Source organism: Chionomys nivalis, chromosome 3, assembly GCF_950005125.1.
Source record: "Chionomys nivalis chromosome 3, mChiNiv1.1, whole genome shotgun sequence".
NCBI lineage: Eukaryota > Metazoa > Chordata > Mammalia > Rodentia > Cricetidae > Chionomys > Chionomys nivalis.
The window spans coordinates 101,747,230-101,763,962 of record NC_080088.1 but is presented as its reverse complement, the minus strand read 5'-3'; the positions used below and the strand labels follow the sequence as shown (position 1 = coordinate 101,763,962).

At 41.8% G+C, this 16,733-nt stretch overlaps 2 protein-coding genes across 4 annotated transcripts in view; both read right to left on the bottom strand.

The window, feature by feature from the left end:
* Auts2 (activator of transcription and developmental regulator AUTS2) overlaps positions 1-16,733 on the bottom strand; it is a 1,103,484-nt gene that overhangs the window by 867,213 nt on the left and 219,538 nt on the right. The window lies entirely within an intron of this gene.
* Positions 10,963-11,661, bottom strand: LOC130870877 (60S ribosomal protein L10a). Its single transcript, XM_057763818.1, has one exon. The coding sequence runs from the start codon at positions 11,643-11,645 to the stop codon at positions 10,992-10,994; it is 654 nt and encodes a 217-aa protein (XP_057619801.1). The 5' UTR covers positions 11,646-11,661; the 3' UTR covers positions 10,963-10,991.

Here is a 16,733-nt window from a genome sequence, read left to right as displayed (position 1 = left end):
ATTTGTCTTTTAACCCTCCTGTTACCGTGACTTCCCTGCATGGATAAACCGTGACCTAGAAACGTGAGATGAACCCTTTCTCCTGTAAGCTGCTTTTGTTGGACAATTTTATCCCAGCAACAGAAACAAAAGTACAACAGTACGTCTGGGGTTTCCTCTCAGTCTGCAATTACATCAAAATTTAAAATAAAACAAAGGAAATATAAATTCAAAATGCCCATACGACCCGTCAAAACTTACCAAGCAGCCACCATCTCTAAAAGCCTTCTTACCTGTCTCTGTACTTATCTTGACTATGATGCTTTTTCTTAAGAAAGCCAATGAGGGGAAAGTCCACTTACAGGGTAAACAGAAAAAAAATCAAATAAAACAGGCTAACTCAATTTTACACACAATTGAAAATCAGTCATGCTAGAGATGTAGTTTATCTGCTACTCTTCTCTACACGAGTTTATTTATTTATTTTTGTGGGGGGGTTTACAAGAGATCAGTGGGAAATGGGATGTGTATTTTGCAGGATCCTGTGAAGTGGAAGAAAAATGTAATCCAATAACTACTGCTTTGGAGATACACAGGGAGCACAGATGATAATGACAGGGTTTACCTAAGGGCACTCTAATTCACAGGGCTCTGCTACAGGTGCTCCCCAGGAAGCTGGGATTTCTGAGCCTCAGAGGGCAAGCAGAGCAGACAACCTGCTGAGTGTGTGCACATGGGCATGCACGCACACACACATCACCCTATTCTCTCTCTCTCTCTCTCTCTCTCTCTCTCTCTCTCTCTCTCTCTCTCTCTCGTTTAGTCACAGTCTTTAAAATAGAACAAACATTTAATTCCCTTGTAAAACAGATGAATGCTTTATAATTTACTAGCAGCTGCTGGCAGGAGCACACTCTGCTCTCAGATTCCTATTAAGCAAGCTGAAGCTGATTTATTAAAAGCTCAGATACATCAAAACAAATGACTGAGACATCATTATACTGCTATTTACAACCCCATAATGGGGTTATGGTTAGGGGCAATACAGTACAGCCTCCTTCTATTATGAGGAGTTGTTTCCCTTGGGTAGGAACTCAGGTAAAGACATTCAACTCAAGAATAAAAAAGGGGCAATCAGTCAGCTGTCACAATAGCAAATAACAATGTATAACAAGACACATGTCCATCTCTAATGGTCTAAATACTGCCAGTGTTTACGCTGTGCATCAGTCTCCCCATCTCTCTGTAAATTAGATAACTTCTCCCAACGTTTACTCTGTAAAATAAATCTCCTGGGAAGATGAAGGCCCTCACAGCGTGTCAAGGGAGCAAATGTTCTCTATTTCAAAAGTAAGCTCATAAATGCTCCTTCCTGGGACAATGGCTTTGGGACAATGGCTTTTTGAACAACAAATGAAACTGAAGAAAGGAAAAAAAATTGGTAAAGGAACGACAGAAGAATGAGGAGGGGTCAGAGACACGATAGTATTGAGCACAACGATGAGTCTCATTTTAGAGGCTAGAGTGGAGCCACTTTCGTACTACAATATCAATACATCACACTCCAGAGTCCATAATGAGTCCTGCTTTAAGAGCCCGTGGTGGATCTAAGTTCATATTGCAATCAAAATTCACTGCACTTAGGATGAAGTGTAAAGTCTTCACCATGACCTACTAGCAATGACAGAACCTCCTAAGAATATCTTAGGTCCAGCTTTTATTCCTACGAGGTAAATGATTAGTTGGTTAGCTGTATGAATATTTTTTTTTATAGATTGGGTCTCAACACAGGTTAGTCTCAAACTCACTGTACAGCCAAGGATAAAGCTGAATTTCTTATTCTCTTGTATCTACTTCCTAAGTCGTAGAATGATGGACATATGTTGAATATTGAACCCAGAACCTAGTGTGTCCAAGATGGGCTCCTACCAACTCAGTTACACCTCCTGCCCGAGGCCTTCTTTAGTATTCCTCAAAGAAGGACATCAGACCTTGTCTCCCTAAGTGCTTCCGACACCTCAGGATACAGTTAATCATGAATTAAAGAACAAGTCAACCTTCTGTTGAAGCGTCTACTGCTTTATAATGTGTCCTCTTGGCATAGTATCTTCTAACAGGTCATTTGAATGGCAGGTTTTTCTTTAACTTCTTATAGACGGGGGTCTCAAGAGAACCAAGCTTTCCCGAAAAGTCATCATGTAGCAAAAGTGGAGGGTGTACTAGAACTCTTGATCCTTTTTCCTACTCCCAAGTATTCCTGGGTACCATGATACATGGCTGAGGACAGGTAAAAATGTTAACACCTGTATAATTATTAGATGTAAGATGAGCAAGAAATAAAGAAATCCCTTAAGTCCACAGCAAAATTTGTTGAATGGAGCTGTGGGCTGTGTTCATGCCACCCCAGCTCCTGGTCGCATGGCTAGCTTATGCCCCAAAATAATGACACACAAACTGTATTCTTTTAAACACTGCTTGGCCCATTTCTATTCATGTGTGTAGCACCCCAAGGAGCGCTTACCGGGAAGATTCTAGCCTACGTCCATCCTGGGTCTGCCGGGGAGAGGGGAGCATGGCGTCTGCTCCAGAGAGCAGAGCTGTCGAGTCTGAGCTCACTTCCTCTTCCTCCCAGCATTCTATTCTGTTTACTCCACCTATCTAAATTCTGCCCTATCAGATGGGCCAAGGCAGTTTCTTTATTAGCCAATGACCTTCCTCCATCAAAAATTAAGTGTTTGAACTCTACTGCTCAACTGTTTCGATTCCAGTTGTGCATTGACCACTAGCTACACTGTGGTGCTGTTTAAATTACTAAGCTTGTTCCACATCATCCTCTCATCTGTAAACTGGGAATCGCAAAAGCCACGAACAAAAAGTCAGAGAGGAGATTAAAGGAAGCAGTAACTGCTCCGTGCACTCCCCACCCCCCCACCTCCGCCAAATGCTTAGTATCACACCTGGCCCATAGGAAGTACCAAGTACATGTTATCTGTCACCATGCTTCTGGGTCTATGGCCTGGCAGACTTAAGGAGAAGAGGTTGGCCAAAAGAAGACCAAGACAAAGTAGGTCTAATCCTTCAAAACATGCAAAGTCACTGTCGAACACTTAAAGAGACTTCAGCTGACTAGACACCAGTAAAATCCATCGCCACGACTGCCAAAGAGGCTAAGGTGCTCTGGGCTTGCAGGAAAATAGCTGGCTATCAAGAACTGACACAAGACTGGTCAGAAATGCGCCCCCCCCCCTTTACTCTCACTCTACACTTAAGTGGGGCAAATAAGGATATGAGTATGTTTTTCAGAAATGTATGTTGAATATTGAAAGAAAAGCAGTCACCAAACGAAACAAGCAAGCAGAAAATAACCATAAAATGAAAGAATTTTAAGGGTCTGGGAAAAACGATCAGTTGGTAACATGTTTCTCATACAAGCATGAGGACCTGAGTTTGATCTCCAGAATCCATGTTTTTTGTTTTTTTGTTTTTTTTTAAAGTCAGGCATGATGTTTTACATTTGTGATCCTAGTGCTGGGGAGTTGGAGACAGGAGAATATCCATCCAGACTAATGGAATTAATGTATACCACATGCCCAAGAAATACCCCATTTCAAAATTAACAAGTTAGCCAGCTACTGAGGAATACCATCTAATGTTGACCTCTGGCCCCAACATGAATGCACACTCACCCATATACAGGTTCATGAAAACAAAGAATACATAATAGATAATTAAAATCAGATGCATGGTAGAAAGGAACATATACCATCATTATAAAAGATTGTAAACCAAATCTAACAGTCAAAATAGACAACAACCAAGCAAACAACTTCATCTTCCCTTAGACCCCATAAGAAGAGATCCAAGCTGTAACCTGGAGTAACCTCACTTGCATGCCTTGCTATCAATCCTGATAATGTAGTCCTCTTTTATTTGTATTAAAGGTTTGCTTCAAATGAAATCATCTTGCGTGTTTTGCAAAGCCCTTAATTTCAGTCCTTCGAATGAGAGCCCTGGAACTAGAAACACCTTCCAAGCCCCTAACAACTGGTGACAATACTATCTTGTGACTATTCACTACTCACTCAGAGACATCACGAGAGTAACTAAGGACACACAACACAATTTCCACACCTTTTGTTCAACAACACATCTGGGGGTTACAGGATCGAGTACGATGGCCTCAAACCACTGCAGTCATATTTATTCCTTAATCAGTGGGTTGGGGGGAGTGATAAAAAAGCTGTATGAGCTATTTGTCTTACTGTTGTAATCAAATCCCTGACAGGAAACAACTTAAAGGGGGGTAATGTGGGCTCAAAGTTTAGAGGGTCACAGGCTATTATGGTAGGGAAGGAATATGGGGGCAATAAAGAGGTCTAAATGATCACACTGCACCCTAAATTAGGAAGCACAGAGAAGTAGGACAAGAGTATACAATGTCTAGGCCCACCCCCAGGTGACCCACTTCTTCCAGAAAGATTCTACCTTCTAAAGATTCCACCACTTTTCAGAGCAGTACCACCATCAGCAAGGAATAAAGTTTCAAACACATGAGCCTGTGGGGACATTTAACACTCAAGTCACAATGGAAGTAGACTACAAGACAGGTCAAGGAGGTATAGGAAATATTCTTCTGGTTTCTGGGGGAGTTTTTCCACACTGGGGTCCCAAAGACAATAAATAAACAGAAACTGCAAAGATACCTTTGCTGTTGGCATCCTTCCTTCTTGGCATACATGAAGATGATATTCTTGGAACAACATGTAGACAGCCAACCAGCTTACAACTGAGATGCTGTGGTTAAGTGTAACATACACCATGAACAGCAGAAGGAAATAAAGAGTTAACAGAGTTTGGGTGTGTGTTCCTAGATATAAGTAACCCCTGATGCTTCTGGTATTCCTCAGTTTTCGTCAAGACACTGAGTTTTCTCTTACTTCAGACATCCTGGATGGTCACATCCCCACAATACTACCATATCCATTTTGTAAGATGAGTTCTACATATTTATATATCCTGGTAGTACTCAGAGAGACCCCATTCATAGGTCTGATGTTAGGTAATACGTAACCCAAATAAGGGTCAAATGGAAGAACATAAAAAAGAATGAAGAACTCCAAATGCAGGGCTGAGATGATCCCTCAAGCTTGAAACAATTAAAAATCTCAGGATACTCTAAGAAACAACAGATCTGGAGAGCCAGAGACACAGGGGTGCAGCTTGAGTGCATGGAAACCCCCAGTGTTTCATCTAGCCAAATATTATGCTTCTGCTTTTTAAATATTTCCATTTAAATGTAGATTTTGACCTTCTCACCAATGAAATATTAATATGAGTATAAAATATATATTACTCATCATCTGAGAGGGTCTCTTTAGTGTCTGTCATGGCTCCTCTCTGCTGTCTTGGTATGATTTCTAAAAACATCCATAGTCTTATCTGCCAAGCCCATCTGTATGAATGACTCACTGAACGTATGAAAACTAGAAGATAGTATCCTACTCAGGCACACTTTGGGTTTGTTTGTGTATATATGGTAGCAGTACATGTCTTAAAACAATAGCTAAAACCGTACTGGGTGTAAAAGAGAAAGCCTAACGTCAGTAAAACACATGAGAAAGGCTAATGTCATTTGAAACATCTTTTCTAAGTAGCCTATATTAACTAGGGCATCTCACGCTTACTAATAACTATAGCCTACTCAGTAAAATATAGGGGCTCGTTTTTAAGTCATAAATAGTTCTACTACCTCAACTTTGTTATCTCCCTTATTCAATAAGCAAAATGATAACCAGGGCAGTGAGTGGCATAACAAGAATTGGCCACTGTATGAATTTTTGTGTCCTCCACGAATTTCTCTCTCTGTACTTAATCACTCATGCATGATACAAAGATATTATCCAACAGACCGCTTCCCAGACCAAAACACCACTGGCCTTGACGATGAATGAAGACTGTTATTGAAGAGCTGCAATCCCATAATCTTGATGTGGACTGTCATGTAAGAACTTCAGCCCTCTGATCTATGTTTCCTTACCTCCAGAAGGGAAATGTGTACCTAACAATTCCATTTCAAGTACAGACTGATTACAATTTGAGTTAAGCAATCAGAAGGTTGCCCCATGGAAAAGAAAAGTATCTCAGTCTCTAACGGAATGTGAAATTTGAACAAGTGACCTGTTACTCTGATCTGTAGTCACGGAGGTCAGTGTTATCCCCAAGAAGTTCTTTCAATCCTAATCAACACCTTGTTCATTCAACAAGCATTTACTGCATATAGGCCACTTTTCAGGCCCTGCACCAAATATTCCATATTTTTAAAATGTCAGTTATTCTTCACTCAGGTTATTATAATCTTTAACAAGAAAACCTCTTAACTCTTAAACCTCTAGGGCTATTTAACTATTGTTGAAGAACTCTGCTATAAACACAAAACCACAGGAAGACCTTACCTAGTGATGAATACTCAAAACTTCTGCACCTATTGGATCTGGGGCCCATTAATCTGTTTTACTGTACTTCTTTAATATCCTAATGTAGCATTCCTCATTTCATGAACACACAAGATACATATGAAGTCTATTTACAGGGCTATGAAAGAGCTGAAGTCTAACAGTATTATTCCAAACTTCATCAACCAGGCCTGGATGACACTTTTCAAAAAACGAGAGAGACAGAGACAGACATGGGGGGGAGGGACGCAGAGAAAATGACAGAACTACAGACAGAGGAAAGAGGAGATTGAGAGAGAGAGAGACAGAGAAGGTGAGAATATCTGAGGGAAGTGCACAATGCCCACAGAAGCTAGAAGAGAGTGTTAGCACCCCTGAAAATGAAGTTGCAAGTGGTTGTGACCTGACAGACGTGGGTGCTGGGAATCAAACCCTGAAGAGCAGTATACCAGTCCTCCTAAAGAACAGTACATACTCTTCATCATGAAGCCAACTCCCAGCCCCACAGAGAATTGAAAATCACGGTTTTATCTTAAACCTACACTAACAACTAAGAATCACCTGCCACTGAGTATGACCATGAATCCAGCCAGCCAATTTTCCTGTGAAACTTTATTCAAATAGACTGAAAATCTCAAACAAGTATCCAAGTCTAACACTGAGATTGAAAGCTTTTAAATTTTTTGACACATTTGCTTAAACTATAATAACTGATTTCTTGGAAACATTTTAAATATATCATAGATGGAATATTTTAACAACAAAATCCTTAATATGTGCCTTCTAAGAATAAAGGCATTCTAATACGTTCAAAGAGTTCCATCATAGCCACAAGAAAAAATTCCCTAAAGTGATCATGATAGTCAGGTTAGTCAAGGGACCAAGTAGATGGCTACCAAGCCTGAAAGACAAAGTTTTATCTCCAAAGCCTATGTAAAAATGAAGAGAACAAACTCCACAAAGTTGAACTCTAACCCTACACACACAAACACACGCAGAGAGAGAGAGACAGAGAGACAGAGACACATAGATAGACTTCTAAATTACTTCTAAACAAAAGTTTAAATATAGTCAGTGAATATACCAATATCCCAGACTGTTACAAACATCTGTCATAGCAGTTATAATTTTAAAGATGAACCAAATCAAAATCTGAATATCACATCTTGATATTGCCTTATTATCTTATAATCCAGGCAAAGTTTATTACTTTATAATGATGACTTTTTGAAGCACTCAGATCAATAGTCTTAACAATGTCCCACATTTTGAATGTTTATTTTTTTCTAGCATATATTAATACTTTTGTATTAACTTCTATGGTCTCTGGAAACCTCGTAATGCTTGGGATAAACATGTATCTTGTATGCATGTATGTATATATACACACACACACATACATGTGTGTGTAGAGTATCCACACAAGCGTGTATGTATGCATAACTATGCACATAAATGCAGAGGCCAAAGGAGGAGAGCAGGTATCCTATCTAATATACTCTGGCTTATTCTCTTGAGATAGGGTGTCTTATTGAACCTAAATCTATGCTGATAGCCCCAGAGATCCTCCCGTCTCTATGTTTTATAATATCTGGATTACACACAAACATAGACATACCTACTTATACATAGGTGCTTGAATCTGAACTCAGGTCCCTGTGATTCAACAATAAGCATTCTTACCCACTGATCATCTGATCTGTCTCTCAGGCCAAACATTTTTGATGAAGTAACTCACTAAAATACGCCACGACCCATCGTATCAGAAGACTCAAGCAGATGGTGTACCCTAACAGCCATGGTTCTAACTGAGACCTCTTGGTTACAGCTCATAGTAGTATCCTATTCCCCACTTTCTGATCATCTGGGATGTTATTCTCCAACATTCTCCAACATTATTTCATCTAATAGATTTCCAATAACATCACTTATCTGAAACAAGTATTTGACTGCAGATAATACGTATATGCTCTTGGTATATACATTATGTTTTATGATTAGTAACCACTTGCACAGTTTTCCTTTATCAATCATAGAAAATCTAGTTTTTCATTCAAACCAAGAAAAATGGAAATGCTTGACTCTGTCCTTTTCTTTCCAACTGTCAGACTAAAAAGTTTACACGACCTTCATTCCCAGAAGTCTCATGAGTACCCTCCCTGCACAGTGACAGATTTTATTCCTTCAATGTTTCATATTCAAGTTTGGTCACTGTCTCTAATGTTCAATTCTGAAATCTGACCTTGGGAACCCCCTCTGAGCTCATTACTAAACACAATCGATACCCTGAGCTCAATGAAACCATGTTCAATTGCTTCACCTTAGCACCCTCTGAGACAAAATGCTTCTCCTGGTGGAAAGATTAACAACTGTGTGTTCTTACGAAGGGCTTCCCCTGCAGATATCAGACTCTTTAAATTAGTACTAAACAAATGAAACGGCTATTAATAGGCTCAAGTCTTCACACGAATCTTAATTTTGTTTCAGTGCTTAATCTGAACAAAAGCAATACTCGCTAATAAAAACATGTCATTTAACTCTGAGAAATGCTTGCTGGAATACAAGCAGATTCCTCTGTGTTTCTTCAACAGTGAGCTCCCCTTTCATACCTCTACTCACTGACACACATCATGGTGTATTACAGCAATCAAGCAAAACTAACTCCAGGGAATAGCAGAGTCAGAAAAGAAAAAACGAAAACAAAACAGTAGAACAAGCAGTGGTTTTCTTTTTTGTTTGTTTGTTTGTTTGTTTGTTTTTCGAGACAGGGTTTCTCTGTGGTTTTGGAGCCTGTCCTGGAACTAGCTCTGTAGACCAGGCTGGTCTCGAACTCACAGAGATCCTCCTGCCTCTGCCTCCCAAGTGCTGGGATTAAAGGCGTGCGCCACCACCGCCCGGCCCAAGCAGTGGTTTTCAAAAACAAAATGCTAGCCATAGTGGTGGGTACAGCTGACGGGCTAAGGCAGACAGGTGTCAGGAGGGTAAGTTCAGGACCAGCTTAGGCTACACAATGAGTCCCAGGCTAGCACAGGTGTATAACAAGACCCAGTCACAAGAAAGAACAAAACCCAACATAGTTCCTGACCTAGCTCAAGAACCCTCTTTCTCTGTAGGACAAAATTAAAAAAGGAGACAGTGTACTTCTTAAATACTGGACTACATGGATGCCTATGCCTCTTGACCCTCAGTCTCTCCCTGACCTGGTTCCCCATCCCCCTGTCACACTTTGTACAAATAAACCAACAATTACCATGCTGGCCCCACCAATACTGAGCCCCAGGAATGGAACCTGAGCTCATGCTGTGAACCTTCCAGCTTAAGGCTTCCCTTCTCCTGAACTTCCTTTCCTCCCCAACCTATATTCACAAAAGAGCAAACTATAATGTGAATGCGGTTCATACAAAGTAGGTGGTTGGTACTTTTCCTACTTTCAAAAAGGATATGGATGTACATTCCAAAAATGTCACCAAGCTTATGTGTATACATCTTGTTGTTGTTGTTTTAAAGGCATAATTTCATGTAACCAAGGCAGGTCTCTAGCTTTATCTTATATGCCTCAGGAAGACTGAACTTCAGGTCCTCCTGTCTCTACCTCCCCAGTGCTGGATTCACTATCTGTATATGCAATGTCAAGGACTGAACCTAGAGGCCTGTGCATAGTAGGCAAGCACTCTTTCAACTAAGCTGTATCCCCCCTGCTCAACAACAACTAAACCAATTTCCATCCCTTTATTTCGCTATTTTGACATGGACAAAACTAAGGCCCTGTTATTAAAGATACGCAGGTGTGGAATATTCCTTTACACTGTGTGAATATACGTAACTGTGATTGGTTTAATAAAGAAGCTGACTGACCTATAGCTAGGCAGGATAAGGTTAGGTGGGAGAAAAAGAGGAAGAGAATACTGGGAAGGAGAAGGAGTCTCTGAATTGAGAGGAGGTGCAGAGAGGAGGAGATGAGCTGGCTGTACTGAGAAAAGGTACCAAGCCCACAAGGTAGAGTGCAGATGAGAAATAGAAGAGTTAGCTAGCAACAACCGTGAGGTGTTGGATAAGCATTTACAATTAATAATCAGTCCCAATGTGCTTATTTGGGAAATGACTGGCAGAAAAAAAGTCTGCCTACATTCAGAGGTTAAATCATCACATTAAACATATTTTACACAACCTACAGTACAGAACTCTCAACAATAATTTCCAAAATTATACATGTTAATGGAGCCAGGGTTCTACTCTGGAGATGGGGTTCAGTGATCTTATAAAATGTCCAAGCCCAGGAATGTAGGAAGTCATTGACCACTAGAAGTGCTGACCCCATCCTAGGATTTTCAGGATAAAACCCTGTATTATAGAGTTAAAACACTTCAGTTTGCCTCCACAGGGCTCAGAAGCAAGAGAAAGGAGCAGATCATTACAGAAATAATATGTCCCCTGTTGTGATCTCTTAACTGTGGCAAAGGGGGGGGGGGTATTCTAAAGCTCATGTCATGCCCTTAACTAAAGCCAGAGTTTTTTTTTTTTTTTTTTTTTTAAGGTAGCACGAAGGTTTATTGGGGCATCCTAGTAAAGACGCTGGGGCTTGCCCATGGTGCTCTTGATATACAAAGCCCGGACATTTTGCCAGTTCTTCTTGAGCAAGGACACCAAGAAATTGACAGCCAAGTGGATGTTGTAGACCAGCTCGTCGTCGGTCATCTTCACGTGGCCGACAGCGACAGCCAGACACAGCACCTTCTTCATCTGGAACTTGATCGTGGACTTCACCTCGTCCACTTTGGCCACCATGTTTTCATTGTGTGTCAGCAGGGAAGGGAACTTGCCGGCCTTGTTCAGGCCTGGGCCCAGGATACGCGGGATCTGCTTGATCAGAGACTCAGAGGCCAGAAAGGCGTCATACTTCTTGGCCAGCTTTTTGACCAACTTCTTGTTCTTATTGAGCTTCTTCAGCGCCTCGATGTCCATGTGGGGGATATCCACGGCCTTGGCCTCATCGCAGTGCTGCTGGTCCCCCAGGACGCACACCGAGAACTTGGGGCGAGGGGTGGACTTGAGCCTGACGGTGCCCGAGAAACGTTTGTCCTTCTGGGGGTCGTAGTTCTTCAGGCTGATCTGCAGCTCCACCGTTTCCAGAAACTTGCGGCGCTTGCGCTGGTTCCCGTGCAGGACCTCCCGCACCGCCTCGTACAGGGTGTCGCGAGAGACTTTGCTGCTCATGGCTGCAGAGGCTGCGGGAACCGGAAGAGCCTAAAGCCAGAGTTTAACTGATGCTTTGTGTGCATTTCTCAGACATCAGAGCAAAGACTGAATCAGGAGTTCTTCTACCCTAAACTATAGCAACTAAACATATGCTTTATTATTTGTTAATGCTACCTAGTAATTCATCCACGTAAAGAGAAATTTCACCAGAAGAAGGAATTGTATAAATCAGTGATAAGAATCAGCCATGAAGCAGCAGGGAATCTACACAGCTTGGTGACTCAGACCAGCTCCAGTGCAACGGAAAAACAGAGAGCCACAGATGCGGTGTGGTCAGGTTAGTAGACTGACCACATTGCATGTCCAAAGTCTTAAGTTTGATCTTCAGCACCACGTAGCTCAGACAAGGTGGGCAGGCCCATGAGTCCAGCAATCAGAAGGTGAAGGCAGAAAGATTAATAGTCTAATTCAGAGTCAGAAGGTGAAGGCAGAAAGATTAAGAGTCACCTTCAGCTATGCAGCAAGTTTGAGAGTACCCTGGAAGAAGGGTTTGTCAGTAAATAACAACAACGAACAAAACAAAAAACCATACACTCACAACTAGATAGCAAAGTTTCTGACAGAGTCAATGGCATGGGTGGTGCAAACCCCCAATCTGCTTGGTCACCTAAAAGCTATTTTCCTGGGGGGAAAATCTCTATCTGCATGGTTTCCTCATCTATGTTATGAATATCTGAAAATTATCGACAGCACCATCATCTCATTCCCTTCAGTCCCTTTCTTATCAACTCTTAACTCAGTATTCATGTAAACGTCCACTGATGGCTGCTCACTTTTGCAAAATGCAGACTACAAATGCTTGAATAAGAATAATGCGCAGGGCTAGGGGATGGATCGATGGTCCAGAGTGCATGCTGCCCTTGCAGACCACCCATGTTTTAGGTCCCAGCACCTCTATTGGATGGCTTACAGCTTGTCTGCACCTCCAGATCCAGGGGATCCTAGATCCTTTTCTGGTCTCTGCACTCACAGTCACATGAGCACGTGAAAGCACACACAGATAGACACTTAAAAATTAAACAAGTATTTTCTTTAAAATGTGAGGACAGGTTTGTATAGCTTCTCCAGCTCAGATACTACTCTGTGCTTGGGAAAGAAAGTGGCCTATGACATCAAGAAACAAAAGAAAAGGAGACAATTCTAGTCCAGAGCATTAGATTCAAGAGAGGGAGACTATCTGAGTCCCCTGTTAAAAACCGATTCTCAGCATAAAGAATGTAAGAGAAGCTACACATCCCAGGGAGCCTGACTTGCAAGAATCCATTTTATGCCAGATTTAACCAGACAAAGTTAAATGGAAAGCATGTGTATTATTAATAAAAGGTTCAGTAACACTTTATTCCTTATGCTAAAGCACAATCGATGAAGCCAGAGAGAGCTGAGAGCTTTTAAAATACACCATGTGGTCCCTTAACAAACATGATGCCTCTTGATGAACACTTCTCGGCTGGTGTCCCCGACAAATAAGTAAGAATGCGCAGCAAATTGCTACATGCGAATAGCAAGCCCCCATTTTCTTCTCTGACACAAATGGCTCAGCAGTGACTCATGGCAGGACCAGGAGGCAGGGAAAGGAGGGGCAGGCAATTGCAGACTGCTCTCAGTGGGACAGTTAGGAGGATAATGAAGCAGGAAGCAGCTGGAATCATCTCAGGCCTCCTGAGTAGCATAAAGAGAACAAAGGTAACCAGGAGAGAAACACAGAGATTCAAAGCCTGTCCATACCAAGTTCTCGGTGGACAACCCTCTCTGTATATCGATAGGCTGGAAAAAGTGCTGCTGTCTGCAGAGAAGGGGTAATGTAAAGAACAAAGGACTGTGACAGGGTTATCTGTCATCCTTGATGGCTTCTCCATCACCGGGACTGCTACACTAGCTATGTGTGCATTTCTCTCAAGCAATCTTCACAGTAAATGGATATCATTTGCAAATATATATCTATATATGTATAGATAGATAGATATCTAAGTATATAGATATAGATTCTGTTTTCAGATAAAAGGGTTAAACGTACAGCCTTTTAGAGCTCTTGGACTTCATCCCAGGCCAGATGTGGTGTTTACTCAAGAAGGCTTCCTTAACACCTTAAACACAGTCAAGTCTTCTGACAGGTGATTTGACAAGGTACTTGTCGTTCGAATATGAAATGTCCTCCACTGGCTCATGTGTGTGAACACAGGGTCCCCAGCTGGTGGCACAGGTTAGGAAGGTTGTAGAACATTTAGAAGGAAGAGCCCTGATGGCGGAGGTGATTCACTAGGGCATGGCCTCGAGGCTTTGTAACCTGGCCTCACTTCATGTTGGCATTCTACTTCCTAACTATGGATGCAAGGTGACAAACTGGTTTCCTGCCCCTGCTCCCGGAGTGATGATTTACAAACCACACTTCCAATATAATATAACATGATCATCTAAATACACACGCTGACACTCCATAAAGACAAGCTGTCTTTACACAAAGGTATATATTTCTGTGCTCTCCAACCTGTCCCTTTAACATTTCTATACCCATAACTGTAATTATTTCTGATGGTAAACTGAAGAACCAGCTTAATGGAGGCTTATAGCAAGTTCATTAAGCATACCAATAACTCACAGCGAGGAGGCCATCTCTTCTACAACTAAGATCTACAGCTGTTCACACATATGCATGCACTTTGACACCCACAAACATTTTCAACCTCTCACTAATAATCAGACTGACGCTTCTGCACCAGAATTAACAACCATCTTCCTCACTTGGAAGTGCCGTGAACATCACTCAATGTTCTGAGTCCAAGAGACTGATCTCTGCTAGCACTGAGTTCCTGGTCAGACTGAGATCTACAGTGAAATCTCTGAGTGACAGGTACTTTGCCCCGTATCAGTTTTTCAGGCTTTGCACCCTAAATTCTGAGATAGTGCTCTCGTTCTCTAGCAATCTCTACACATCACGCTTTTGTCACATTCCTGGGTTAACAGGCAGTAAACGGAAGGGCTGCAATATCTACGATGGTCTAGGGAGGTCTTGTGGCACAAATCTTCAACACTGAATCAAAAGAGTGATCTCAAAGGGTGACATTTATTTCTGTAATATTTTCTGCTCAACAACAACAGAAAAATTCTCTCTAAGCTCCCACTAACAGTGTTGGGAATTCATCTTGTCAACCATCCATTCCCTGGAGTACTGAGTTAACGAAAATCAGATCAAAGTTCTGAGATCCACTTAAGATATGCACCATAAGCATTAAAAGGCAAAGCACTTGAAGATATGCTGTGGATTTTGTCCTCCCTCTCTCCGCAGCTCTTAGCTTCTGCGTCACAGAGGGACAAAAAATATTATTTTGAATTTCCTGTCCTTATTTCTGACTGTGGGGGTAAGTGGTCACGGTACATATACACATGTGTGCGTGCGTGCATGCGTGTGTGTGTGTGTGTGTGTGTGTGTGTGTGTGTGTAGGCCAGAGGAAGAATGTAGGTGTTATTCCTCAACAGCTGCCCACAGGGTCTCTGGGCAGTCTGCGACTTGATAAGTAGCCTCGGCTGGCTGACTAGGCAATCTCAAGGGTCAGCATTGGAACCACAAACACACATCACCATACCTGGCTTTTCTGACATGGCTTCTAAGAACCAAAAGATCCTCACAATGCTCCCTTGTGCAAGGCTAGTTTTTTTGGGTTTTTTTTTTTTTTTTACCACCAGCTGATTATCTCCCTGGTTCCTAACTACCATTAATGAATTCTAAGGCATACCTGGCTCTATCTTTAGCCAACTCTTTCAAGAAATTAGTGAAGAGTAAAAGTGGGCATAGAAGACATAGCCACATTGGATAAATACAACAATGTTTGCTAACTCTCAAATTAGAAGTGATTCCTGAGTGAATGATATCTTAAACTTAGAAACTGAGAGAAGATAACTTTAAAGGGGAAAGCTACAGAAAGAAAATGAGGACAGCTGGTAGTGGGGCATTTTTAAAGTCAGCACAGGGGAGGCAGAGGCCGGTGATTTGAGGACTCAAGTCTGGTCGGAACTATATAAGCAGTCCTAGGCCAGTCAGCACCACGGAACAAACAATGAAACAAAGAAATGGAAGAGCTATGTTGAGAATGAAGAGGGACAACAGACAAAAGTAGGAAGGAAAATGGATAAAGGAAAAAAGAAAAGGTGGGAATGAATGAGCTGAGAGAAGAACGCTATGAGAAAACAGATTACACTGTCTTTGCTTTCTTTGGCTGCTTCAGGCCAAGGCTCAACAGGAAATATACAAGATCCGAAGAATCTGCTACTTCCTTGCTCCTCTTAGGAGCCGGGCATTAGTCATGGGAAGAAGCTGGCATTATCACAGAACTTTCTGAAGCAGTTCTTATTTGAAGTCAGTAACAAGGCTCGATTTGAGTTTCACACCTCGCATGCTAGCTGCTATCCCCTTCAGAGTAGGATTATGACAGCCATGGCAGAAGAACAGAGTCAGGAACCAAAACATCAGCACAAGCAGAGTTTTACTGGATTGAGGTCATAAAGCAGAAATCCCTGCTAACTGTGCTAATTCGGAGCCAGTGGAATCAAGTCATTCACTCAGTTGGCCATAAGGGAGGGAGCCTGGATAGCTACTGAAGATCACTCCAGGACTAAGGGTTGATGAGGAAGTTCTGAAATATCTGCCAGTACTTTTATCCAAATAAGGAACACAGATGATAAATACACACACACACACAAAAGCTCAAACTTGGGTGTAGAAGAAACGGGGGGGAGGGGAACGAACACACTCAATTTAGTCCTATGAATAAAAGCTGTCAATAGCAATAGTATGTTGGGCAAATAATCAGATAGGACTGTCAATTCCTTATCCACAGAAAATAAACAATATGAGATATGAGGTTAGCTGGCCAGGAGAGAAGGTTAAAGTGAGGATGGAGAGGAGGAGAAAAAATTCAGTTTAATAATGACAAACAAGGCCTTACCGAAACCCTGACAGTATGTGTCTAGTAGGAACCACTGGAATGACAGCAGCCCTCCCAGCTGCTTCTCAAAGGACCTAACTACAACAAGGGTCTACAGCTCAGCTCT

Bases quoted from the DNA above. Each gene is read 5' to 3' on its own strand.
- LOC130870877 (XM_057763818.1), bottom strand. From the start codon at position 11,645: ATGAGCAGCAAAGTCTCTCGCGACACCCTGTACGAGGCGGTGCGGGAG.